The following is a 13,338-nucleotide window of genomic DNA, read 5'->3' on the forward strand; positions in this document are numbered from 1 at the left end:
CTTCTTGGCTCGAGCTATGGTTGGGGTCCTTGGGCTACATGGTGAGCTTCCATGATCTTTTGAAGGAGTCACCAAGGAAGTCTTTGGAGTCTCCTTTTGTCAGGTGCCTGAACTCTTGCGTTTTTGTCGCACCACATTATCAGCTTATGGGCGAATGCTATACTGAAGGGAACGGATACAGTAATTAGGAAATCCAAAAAACAAGTGCCGAAGGTGGAAGTCTCACGTTTGAGAAATTCCACCCTTAAGGGTTCATCTCTCTTCCTTCCTGAGGAGATCAAGAGGGCTTCTGAGCGATGAAGGAAATCGTCGAATGATTCTCTCCTCCATACCATCCCAGTCTTCACGTGGTTAGCAGGTTCTAATCCCTCAACTTCTAGGTCCTCGTGACCTATTAAGGTGTCCAAACGAACAAGTCCTTCAGAGGAAAGGAGGGAGCCAAAGGGAATGGCCGAGGTGGTCACTCCCACTAAGAATGGCAATCCTCACCACCTACCACCTGTGGGGGGATGCCTGCAGTTCCTCTGGCAGAGGTGGCAGCATCACAGGGCAAATCTCTGGACGATTGAAGTGGTCGTCATAGGGAATCGCGTTCCATTCATTCAATATCTCCTTCCTCTGACCCAAGATCCAGTACACTTGAGATTCTATGTGAAGGGATCCGCAAAGGAGCAGGCCCTCTGGGCCGAAGTCCAGACCATGCTGTAGAAGGGCACTCTCCAAGAGGTTGTGGATGGTTCTCCAGGCTTTTACTATCTGATTTTTCTAGTGAAAAAGGCATCTGGAGGCGGGAGACCAAACATCGATCTCTCTCCACTGAACAAGTTTGTTCAACAGACTCAGTTAAGGATGGAGACGGCAGACACAGTCATCCAGGCAGTTCAACCAAAGGACTTCATGTGCACACTGGATCTTAAGGATGCTTACTTCCAGATCCCAATCCATCCGTTTTCAAGGAAGTATCTCAGATTCATATGCGAGGACAGAATGTATCGGTTATAGTTTCTCTGCTTGATCTCGTGATAGCACCTCAGGTCTTTACCAGAGTGTTTGCCCTAGTGTCATCTTGGGCTCACAAGAACAGCATTTGTCTCCTCAGATATTTAGATAATTGGCTGGTTCTGGCATACTTGGAGACAACCCTTCTTCATCACCGAGAAAGGCTTCTCGAGTTTTGTCAGGATCTGGGGGTCTTGATAAATCTCGAGAAGTCATATCTGCTTCCTTTACATCAGACGAAAGAGTACACAGGCTGAGAGAAGTGGCATCACCCTTCCTCAGACGGGAAGATCTACCGGCCCATTGTTGGTTGAGTCTGTTATGGCACCTAACATCTCTCCTCCGTCTAGTTCCAAATGGATAACATCCCTGCAGTGGCAGCTAAAGTCTGTGTGGAACCATCACTCAGATCCACCATATATTTGAGTTCCAATTACTCAGGAAGAAGTGACGGACCTTTTTTATTTGGTGGGTGGCAGATGAAAACCTTTGCAGAGGTCAAGATCCTCTCATCCCTCTTCCGGACTTGATTCTCTTTACATATGCATTTAAAGATGGATGGGGGGCCCACTAGCTGCATCACACGATCTCCGGCCTATGGTCAGAATCAGAAAGGTACCAGCACATATATCTCCTTGAGATGAGCGACAACACCACAGTGGTGGCTTACATAATCAAACAAGTTAGTACCTTTTCGCAGCCTCTATGCCATCTTGCAGTAGAGATTCTCAGATGGTCAGAAGAATATTTGGTGTCCCTATCAGCTAGCTGCATTCCAGACAAGAGAAATGTGCTCACGGACAATCTGAGCAGAGCGACTTGGATAGTAGGCTCCGAATGGTCTTTGAATTCTCTGATAGCCAACAAAGTCCTGACCTTGTGGGGTTCCCTGACTTTAGACCTGTTCGCAACATCTCTGAACTGCAAGCTTCCTCTGTACTGTTCTCCAGTCCTGGACCCTCAGGCTCTTTGGCAGGATGCATTTCAACAACAGTGGGACATCATCAATGTGTATGCCTTTCCCCCCCCCCGCTTCTGTCTGATGAGAAGATTGCTCAACAAGACCAGAGCATCCAAAGATCTAATGATGGGCCTTGTAGCTCCCCTATGGCATCATGCAAAGTGGTTCTTGGACCTCTTGTAACTACTAGTAGATCTACTGAGAGAATTCCCTCCTCGACCAGATCTACTCAAACAACCGCACGCAAACATTTTCCACAGAACCGTGCAGTCGCTTCGACTTCACGCCTGAAGACTATCCAGTATCTCCTCTCTCAGAAGGGCTTTTCACGACAAGTTGCTGAGAGAATGTCCAGATACTTGCTTAAGTCGTCAGCCTCAGTGTACCATGCAAAATGGACAATCTTTTGTGGTTGGTGTCGTGGAAGGAATATCTCTCCTCTCGATGCCTCTATTCTCGTAATAGTGGAGTTCCTTGTATATCTTCGGAAGGAAAAGCTCCTTTCGGTCTCAGCAGTGAAAGGCTATCACTCAGCCTTGAGCCTTGCCTTTAAGCTGAAAGGAGTAGATATTTCCTCTTTGTTGGAGTTTTCTTTACTCATACAGTATTGAGTTATGAGATCACTTGCCCTTAGTCAGATCAGTCCTCCTCCGTGGAACGTGGTTCACGTTTTGAGGTCCTTATAAGGACCTCCCTGCGAACCAGTACGCCATGCAATTGACCAAAATTTCACTTTGAAGACAGCGTTCCTGCTCGCTTTAGCCTCGTCAAAGAGAGTCAGTGAACTACAGTACATGGCCTCTCATATGACATCGCCCATTCAAGGGGATGGGGGGAAGTGACACTCAGCTTCGTCCCTGAGTTTATCGCTAAGACTCAAAATCTGAGGGTACTGGGCTCTAGATTCAGGCCCTTTCAGATTATGGCTTTACGTTCTGTAACCAATGATCCAGATCAATTGTTACTGTATCCAGTGAGGGATTTGAGATATTATCTTAAATGTACTGCAGCAACACGACCCTGACTAACATCACTTTTTTTAGTTCCGGAAGGGTTAAGAGGAGGATCACTAAGAACATTATTTCATCCTGGATATGCCTAGTACCCATGATGTGAGGGGCATGAGTACGTCCCTGGCATTCAAACGTAACCTTTCTGTGTTGCAGGTATTACAGACCGGCATGTGGAAACGTCAGAATGCATTTACAGCCCTCTATTTAAAAGAAGTGACCCACAGGAGACTCGATGCGTTTACTATCGGTCGTGTGGTGGCCGCTCAACAAGTGATTTAAAAATACTCCAGGCTCCTTGTTGGACAAGGAGATAGATTAGGACATTGGTTACCCAGGTTAAGACTGGGATGAATGAGAGTATGTCTGGCATTTTCCTTCTTTCATCTTCCCCTCCCTGGTACAGTGCCTTGGGTCCCTCTGCAAGCTGGCTTCAACCGCTGCAGGTAATTATTACTTCCCTTGTGTAGCCTAGTCTACGTCCCCATTGCTTCCTGCGAGGTAAGCAATGGGAAATGCCTTTATGTATTTGATATCCAGTATATAAACTCGGAATGTGTTCATACAAGACGTGCTTACCTCTCATGACAAATGAATAGCTCTGGCTGCTATCATACTCACTTTCTATGTTTGTCGAGGTGTCAAGGTTTTCCCTAGACCCCAGTCATATATTGTACTGTACTAGGTAAATCTGGATCAATTTCCATGCCATAATTAAGACTTCCACCCTCCTAAGAGTGAGTCCTCCACATAAATAATGTAAGGTTTGTTAGTATGGCAACAAATGACAAATTCAGAGATAATTTGTATTTTCCTCTAATTAATACAAAACTGTAGTTATTTATATAATTTGTCCCGCCATCATCTGTCCCCCAGAAGTCCTGCCTGCTACCAAAGGTGATGCAGCTCATGGCGTGAGAGTATATATAGAGGTGGCTGGGTACCCCCCAGCTGTTGTGTCCATCCGCACAGGAAGCTACACGCAAGTCTGACCCATGGGCTGAGAGGGAGAGAGAGCACTGTTGTTCTCACAGTACCGACCTTGGCATGTCGGTGAAGGGTAGTTACTGTATTTGCTTTTACTCCGCGGGTGTTGTGCTAGAAAACTTGGTACTATATTCTTAAATTTGATAAAATGTAGGATTAGATTATTATCCTACTTCCTGCTATTCTGTTTGATTCATTTTTTTTGTTTGTTTTACATTTTTTTTTTCTTGACAATTCCCATGATTACAACAGAGGCAGAATGCTGCTTTTCAACACTGAAAATAATAAACAAATACACTTGCAGCACTTTCAATAGAGAAAAACATTCCCTGGTTGTCTGGTATCCAGAGATCAAGGAGAAAATAATAGATCTTTCTGTTCAAATTAAAACAAAAAAAAAGGGATTTTGACGAAGGAAAAATCTATTTCTGGGAAGAGGCCTGTGACGCCCGGTGAAAAGTCCTTTACACTTTTCTAATATAAATCTTCCAAATATACTAGAGAAAAATAAAAGCATGGAATGCAGAGGTTACAACCCTCGCGCGATCACCTTGTAGGTGTCGTGTATTTAACAAGGGCGTGTGAAAACCACTATTCATAGGCTGTCTTCCATTTAATTTTTTGAAAAGTAACAATTTAGGTTATGGTAAATAAAAATTGTTGATTTTGTTCTTTTGGGACTCTATCAAGTTTCTAAAAACATTTTCTTATACCTGTTTGTTTCCTTCCACACAGTTTTAAAACAAAGACTACAATTTTTTTTTTAGCAGCACCTTACTGATTTTAGCCACGATCCACCAATTCTGTCTCTCCCAATCTCTTTTCCCTCCTCCATTTCCTTTGTAGGACATTTCTTCCTTGAACAGATGACAACAAAGAAGATAGTTTTGTGGGAAGGGCATTTGCCAAAGGTTCCTTGGGACTTTTAGCGATCGCTTTCTTCCCTCGGGAGGGAGTGACAGTACTCACCCACTAACTGGTACATTCTGAGCTAATCAAGCAACTGTGATCTGTTGTTATACAGTTACCATTTTTACACTGGGAGCAAGTGCGTGGTCTTACTTGGACCTAACAGCTGTACTGTAATAATAATAATAGGTCAGGGGAATGGACAAGCATATGCATTTCTCGTTCCTGTCTTGATATGGAGGATTGTTTCTTACCCTAAAGTGTGTTCTGTGCTGTATATACAGTAACTCTCATGCTACCTTTGGGATCGGTTAGTAATTGCGAACCTGGTGTTACCGGCAAAACTATTTCATCGATTGCCGTGAACGGTCCTACTAGACCAATCTCCTAAACATATGATAGACTATATGGGTATCAATCACCACTGCCTCATGTCAGTATGGAGCTCACTCATCTGGTCATACCTTTGTGATTGGTTAGTGATCATGAGCCTGGTTTGATGGCCACCACTGTTTTATCAGTTGCAAGTGATTGGTAACAACAGGATTGATCTCCAGCACCATACAGTAGGGAGATTTGGGTAAAGTTCATGATTTGGGTATTGTTTACACTACACCTTGTGCGGTTACGTAGTGTAACTGACAGAGCACAGCACACATGGTGACAGGAATCTATGGAACGGTCAGCGATTGTGAACTTGGGGTATCAGCTACCGCTGTACACATTTGAGCAGCTGCACAGTTCTATCACTGGCTGATACCATTGAGGTTGGTCAGCAAAGTGAAGTGATCATGAGCCTGGTTTGATGGCCACCGCTGTTTTATCAGTTACAAGTGATCGGTAATAATAGGATTGATCTCCCCCACCATATGGTAAGGAGATTTGGGTATCTTTTATGATTTGGATATTATTTACGCTACACCTTGTGCTGTTATGTAGTGTAACTGACAGAGCACACATGGTGACTGAAATCTATGGAACGGTCAGCGATTGTTAACTAGGGGTAACAGCTACTGCTGTACACATTTGAGCAACTACACAGTTCTATCACTGGCTGATACCATTGGGGTTGGTCAGTAAAGTAAAGTGAGACAGGTACAATAGTATCTTATACAGTAATTTATTGTTTTCACTGTTATCAGGTGATCAGTCTTTCTGATCATTGAGAAGGCGAGTGAAGGTAAGGGTACACGATTGTATGAAGCTTTTCACTCATCTTACCCTTTTGATGATTCTTCTCAGAAGAAGTCAAGGAAGGCCAACAGTAAAGAGTCCTGTAGGACTCTTCATGGCACTACCTCTCTCTTTGGTGTGATAGACAGCTCCCACCTGATATCGGGCTCTGTGGGGACTCGAACCACGGTGCAGCTCATGGCCCGAACTAGGGCCCAGGTGGTTGGCTTTATTACCCCATTAGGCAGGCTGGCCAGATATGCATGGCTTCATTTATGTTTGGTTCTGTTGGTGCTTGCCACCGTGCATGCTATGCCCAGTGTACGACCCCCTGCTCTGCCTAGTGTATGACACCCTGCTCTGCTACAGCTTCAAATGACTGCACAACCTGGTTGGCTGTAAGATACTTTGGGATCCTGAAATAAGAAGAGGGCATCTCTCAAAGATGTCGTTGAATGCAGTCATGGCCCCATGCTTATGAGCACAGAACCAAAACTTACTCTCCACCACAATCATTTCTTCTGTCTTTTCTTTCTCAAAGTACTTTATTACTCTTGAAAGAGGAGGTAATTCACTTGGCACTGGTATTTTGCAGAAGCACACTTGGGACTATGCTGAGCCAGTTGGTGATGGGTTCACACTGGGCTACTGAGTACCGAGCTGGGCCAACCTCCCAATTGGGCATTCCCATATCTGTTTGAATTTGAGAGTTTGTATTTTAGGGAAAGCAAGCCAGCTTAGAATGGGTTGACAAGCACATAATTTCTAGCTTTGATGTATCATTGAGCAATTGATGGCCGATCATGATAGCACCTTTTGGCCACAGACAGCCACAGACACACAATAGCTTCAAGCATTGGAGAGGTACTGGACTTCTTGTCTACCTCTCAGGAAGGTGATGTCGAGGTAGTGGTGGAATGGGATGCTATGTATCTGTATTCTTTCATTTACTGTATGGTATCCCTCAAGGGCTTTGGTCTTTGAAGGAGACTGTGGCCAAGCCGTTGTTGCCAGCAATGGGAGTTTAGCTCAGAATCATGGTTTACTCTCCACCATGATCAACAGATGGTATGCTGTATTTCTCCTTTCATGAAATACTTTGGCACTTTCGCAAGAGAAAATCCTTCTCTTGGTACAAATAGATCCTGTGGAGTATGTATTCATGCTTCTGAGCACTGAATGAGACTAACCACACCCATTCACCAGAGCGAGGATTTACTGCACTTTTCTTACTTTATGGAGCCAGTGCTGGTTCCCCTGACATGGAACGAGACCATTCATGGCCTGATTCATATTCCTCCTAGTTATACGTTCCCAGATTCATTTATATATGATAGAGTGTATTCTATGTAGAGGAAACAAACACATAATGGGTTGACGAGCACATAATCTCTAACCTTGAGGCTTAAAGGTTACTCATTAATGGCATAGGCAAGGGACAGGACAATACCCTAGAGACTGACCATATATAGGCTACATATGATCATCTCCCAAGTCCCCTCTCATTCAAGCTAGGACCAGGGAGGGCCATTTAATGGTTGCTGATGACTCGGCAGGTAGACCTAAAGAATCCCCCCCAAACCCCCATCTCTATCTCACAAGGATGGTGAGGTTGGAGACGCTACTAGAAACTTTAGAGCTTGAGTGGGTTTACACCTCCTGTCCAACAGATTGTCAAAAAGACATTTCCAATAGGCTACCACAACGTTGATAGATCAATGGTTGGTCATGGTAGCACCATTTGAGAAAATTGATATACTACCTCTAAGATTGGATTAGTACTAGGCTCCTTGTCTTATCTTGCTGGAGGATTTGTGGAGGTCATGGGGGAATGAGGTGCTGTGTATCAGTATTCCGTCATCCATCTTGCGGTATCCCAAAAGGACTCTGGTCTTACAATTCCCAGCAATGACCACCAGCAGGTTTTTCCTCCAGGAGTTTAACCTTGCTCCAACCATTGTTGCCCCCTCCCAGGAGGGGTGTTAGGATGAAGCACATTGGGTAAAGGGCTGTGTTCCATACGTACCTTCTAGGTTCCAGAGAGTAAGAGTTTCAGGCTCTTCAGATTATTGAGAGATGGTTCTATTGCTTATGTTGTCTTACAGATTGTGACAAAGACTCGGTACCAGTTGGTCTCGAACATCAGTTTGGGACCTTCTTGGTCCTATCTTTAGTTGTAAACTGACACAAAGTTACTTGGTGTCACGTCAGGGTACTGCAGTGATAATTTAGAAGGAATCAATACCTCACTTGTGAGTGTTGCAGAATTCTCATTTGCCCCAGCAGGAACAAGTGTCAAGATGTTTGGTGAGGCTGTTTCCTTATAGATGCAATTTTGGTCAATTCATAGCTCTGCCATCTCAAGGAAGATCTTGCAAGCCTACCCCTGTCAGTAGCCTTCTGGTTTACCTGTCCGTGTACTTGGAGTTGAAGGTGTCAGATCGCATTTGCTTCTGTACCTTAAGGACATTGCTTACAGACACTTGGACTCCTTTTTTGGGGGTCTGAGGTGGCTGCTCACCTGTTTTATTGCACTCTCAACTCCCTCATAAGACTTATGCATCCCGTCTTGAGGTAATACGTTCAGAAAAAGTCTTGAGGAAAGATAGAATGACTGACTCTTCTACCCATTTTCTATTTTCTCTCTCAAGTGGATGCCGCAGCCACAGTGTTACTCACTGATTGGACTTCTAATGCTGATGAGTTGAGCAACGGAGCACCTTTCTTGCAGTCTACATCTGACAAAAATGATTCCTCTATTTTCCTAGCAAGGGGGGGGGGATGGATTGGTATCTTATCAAACATTTCTCTGGATGTGCCAGTTTTGACACTGCTGATACCATCTCCCTATAAGGGAGATAGGTTTTCTGAGTCTTAACAATGTCTCTCTTTTAAGCCAGCATTGGCAAGGCCCTATGAGCTTTTATATCTGTATGATTAGCAATATGGGGTTTTTGGAGTTATATTCCCTACTATCATATGGGACTAGGAAGGATTACCTGTCTAGGGAAGAAATGAACCTTCCAGTTTGTTTCTAGGGGCCTTTCTCCCGCAGATGAGCGAGTCCCTATTTTAAAGGATGAAATTTTGAAAAGTAAATTTTTTTTTCTTAGCTATACAAACTTGGGTCCTTCAAAGTATATTTTCCACATTGACCCCCTTTAAGTCTAAGGGCTAAGCCTTAGGAAGGTTTCCTTGGACACCCCTGGTGCTCCATTGATAGACCACCGCTGAGTGTAGGGGAGGGGTGCAGCCCTTCTTCCCCGCAGTTTCTAGTATCTGACAATTCCAGAAGGTGCTAAGGATGTATCAACCGGTTGTTGTGTCTTGCCCCATGTGAATGTCATCATAAGCCTACACAACTCTGGAAAAGATGAACTTAAAGTTCACCCTAATCTTTTCATCTTCGCTGTGACTTCTGAGAAGTTTGAGTAGATGACATCATCGTGAAGTCCAGGAAGTCCAATTGATAGGGGTTAGGTTCTCTTAATTCTTACTGTTTCTCTCCCTGTTGGAGAGACTGTGCTAGATACACTGTGGGGAAGGATGGAGGGCGGTGCCTTCCATTCGTCATCTAGATGATGAGTCTCTCTCTCTCTCTCTCTTTCTCTCTCTCTCTCTCTCTCTCTCTCTCTGGAAGCGGCACATGCCAATGATAATCTATGCATTGCTACTGCTGTTCATTGTTGCAGAGTTCCAAAGATGACAACCGAATTTTCGGATGTGATGCCTGTTGCAGTTCCAGAGAGAAAAATCGAATCTTTAGATATGGCACTAACGAGGAAGACATTACTGAAGTACGGGACAACTGATAAATCTTACTCCTCATATTTTATCTGGTCCCTTTGCATGGTTTCCTAGGAGGGCAGTGCTGTACTGAAACCCTTTCCTCTAGAAGTGTTGAGTACAAGTTACAAAGGCTCACATCCCTGCTACCATTGCCAAATCTCATAAGAGACAAGGTACAAGTGTTGTTGGTCAGGACGCAGAGCCTTGCTCTCATCCCTCTCCTGCAGGGGCTCTTCCTGAACACTTTTGGTGAACTCTTTATACGTACAAACTTCCAAATGACCGCTAAGGTGAACTCTTTGCGTTTGAACTTCTAGACAACCACAAGCTTCTTTGACAAGTTCTTTGCAGATGGTCGACTTCTCAGACCAGTCTTTTGGTTTTCACGAGCAGTGGACACTTTCCCTATGAGTATGCGTGAAGAAGGCTGCTTGTTGTTCCCGGTCTCCACGCGACAATATTCGTCCTACATGATTACAGTACTACCATCTCATTGAGACCACACTTCATGAGATGAAAACTCACAAGTGCAGATCAACGAGTACGATCACGGTCCTCTTTTCACATGCATGATAGTTCCCATGCATGATTGCTCACATGTATGAGATACTGTAAACTCACAAACATCTTCACGCGCATAATATCGTTCCCGTGCAAGGAAAGATGGTATGAACAAGATCATCTCCAGGGCATGAGCTCTGGCTCAAACTCAATTTTCTCCACACGTACGAGGGCTTGCATGAACGTGATCATCTCGCGCACACAAGTAATGGCAAAAACATGATCATCTCCACACTCACGAAGTCCCATGCTAAAAAATTTCACACACACAATGATTTAGGCAAATGATTGTCCTTGTCCATTAAATTTCATGTGCACAAACTTCCATGCTTAAGTATTTGACATGTACAATCTTAGCAAATAATTGTTCATGCATGTAATTGCCAACCACCACAATCATCCATGAGTACGATCATCACACACATGATTTCCAGATAAGGCTTTACCTGCTACATTCCAGTTTACATGCAGAATGTAAACGCTCTGTCTAAGCTTGACCGATCTTGGTGTGACCAGTCGTTGCGTTATTGTTCTTCACCTCTTGCCCAACCGAGTGACGAAGACACGGCTGACAGATGTCTCCACACGTAAGTGTTTAAGTGACGGCATATACCAGGAACGTTTCTATTTTGTTTAGCTGAGTGATGAGAACACCATAGACCGATCTCTCCCTGCTTACCTATGGAAGTGGTAACATGTAGCTGGAATGTCTTTTTTGGGGAAAATAGCAATAGCACAATCTCACCTCATACACGTGGAGAGGTTACTTTACCTTCCCGAAAATGCATTTTGGTATGCAGTTCTTGTATTGAGTGCACTTGCTGGACTCAACATGATTGGACACCTCACACCTGTTCTTCTGTGACTTTCTGGTCATAAACTTTGGTTGTCTCCACTCCATTCTACCGTTCCCAGTAGGCTACATGGTGACAATAATAATGAAACCTATGTTTGTTTTCATAACTTATACAGGCTGTGAGATTGTTCACTCATGAACAACAAGTTCCCTCTTGCTTTTCCTTTTGTATTCCATTTTCAAGGAAATGTTTCAATAGTGTTCTCTTCTAGCAAGTCAAGTCTCCATGGGGCTTTTTTCACAATCTTTGGTTTTAACTGGATCGGCTGTATATCGCGATTGGAATCCATATGATTGCTAGCCATGATTGGGAATCTTGTTATTGCCATCAGTGATCAGGAATCATGCGATTGCCAGCAATGATTGAGGATCATGTGATGTACTGTACTATTTTTACAGCCTTTTATTAGCTCCCAACTAAAAGTGGAACCATCCACAACTCATCTACTACATACTTCATGTGTGTTTTATATGGATAGGACACAGTACTCATTTATTATATGCAAGTCTGAATCCTAAAGTAGTTTTAACATATTATATGTTTAACCTCACTACAAACCACTGTTTATTGATGCCTTAGCAGCCATTGTGTAATATCCTTTATCTACCCTTATGCACACTTTTGATTTCACTATTGTTTATTGACATCTCAATATCTTTTATGCTCAAACAATATTCCTCTTAAGGAAGTTTCATAAAATGTTCCTTATACAGTATATATTTTTTTTAAATACACAAGTGTCATTAATAGACCATACATGATATGTTTTAGCATCGGTACATTTACACCTATTCTATCACTTGTCTACTCCTTTATTCATTAATCAAAGAATATTCTAAGCATAGCATAATACCTTTGCTATATCAATACAATTTGCATATTAATCTTCAAGGCAAAGTTGTATTTACATTAAATAAAGGATATGTTAAAGGTTATTACAAAGTAAGGTAGTTTACTTGTCAAAAGGACTACGTTATTCTTACCTTATTGGTTCCTCTGGAGCCTTGTTACGTGGATAGGAAGTGACAGCTATCATGACATCATCTGTCAATATATATTCCCTTTTCGGTGGGAAACTTGTTATGTTGTATAACCATTGACCAGCCTGTGGAACAAAGATCATCTAACTAGTGGAAATTGATTCATGTTGGATTTACAATTGAATGGGTTTTTATTGTCCTTCTAAATATTGTATTGTGATTGAAAAGACAAACATTCCAGCATATAATATTATTCCTATCGTTTCTAATTATATTTTAAGTGGTGATATTGTGCTTCTTGAATGTAACAACTGTCATTACTCTTTATGAGTTTGTCTGGTTATGGCTAAGTGCATATAACCTTGAACTTTCTATGCAGTTCGTAATTAATTATTTAAAGTAATATTCAACCAGTTCCTTTAAGTTATGTTATTGCTAGGAATATGTTAATCAATGTTGGTACTTATAGATATTGTAATTAACAAAAAATGTCACGTTTTTCAAGCTTGGATAACTTTTGAGTAGAAACTGTTAGCCACATTTCCTCATGTGTAAGAATAATGATACTTTGATAGCATTAGGAAGAGAGATTTTTTCACTTACCTTAGCTTCTGTTAAGGAGAAAGTTATGGTTCTTGTGTATGGATCTTCAATGTAGATTGGTGATTCACTTGTATTGTTATAAATTTCACCATCAGGAGATGTAAGAGTTACAGAAATAGAAAACCTGAAAATGGTAATAGATCAAGTATTAGGAGCCATTAGCTGTAATGCAATATAATTTGCTATAGCAGTATGCTCTTAATACATTCCACTTTTCGTCTTGATTGATTGAACTTGACATTTTTAGGCCTATGCAGGGAGCATACAACTTTTCCCCATGTTGGTGTTTACAAATTTCCCTCATAATTGTTTCATAACAAACATTTGACGTGCAAAAGATCTTCCTCATCTGAACGGCCTTTTCTCTACTTATAAATCCTTCTGAATTGTAGTCATACTGTCTCAAAATCCTACCATTCACCTATAGTTCTTACAGTTACCTCACAGGTACTCCTTTCGAAACTTATAATCTATAGGACATACAGTGGTTTGTTCCATACATTTATAAC

At 42.5% G+C, this 13,338-nt stretch overlaps 1 protein-coding gene across 2 annotated transcripts in view; it reads right to left on the minus strand.

Moving 5' to 3' along the window:
* LOC137638760 (calcium-activated chloride channel regulator 1-like) overlaps window positions 1-13,338 on the minus strand; it is a 70,914-nt gene that overhangs the window by 37,337 nt on the left and 20,239 nt on the right. For both annotated transcript variants that reach the window (XM_068371110.1, XM_068371108.1), the window contains exons 12-13: window positions 12,830-12,953; window positions 12,230-12,351 (exon numbers count right to left, since the gene is read on the minus strand). In XM_068371110.1, the coding sequence (XP_068227211.1) occupies window positions 12,230-12,351; window positions 12,830-12,953 (246 nt within the window). The remainder of the gene's footprint in view (window positions 1-12,229; window positions 12,352-12,829; window positions 12,954-13,338) is intronic.

This window comes from Palaemon carinicauda, chromosome 3 (assembly GCF_036898095.1).
Source record: "Palaemon carinicauda isolate YSFRI2023 chromosome 3, ASM3689809v2, whole genome shotgun sequence".
Classification (NCBI taxonomy): Eukaryota; Metazoa; Arthropoda; class Malacostraca; order Decapoda; family Palaemonidae; genus Palaemon; species Palaemon carinicauda.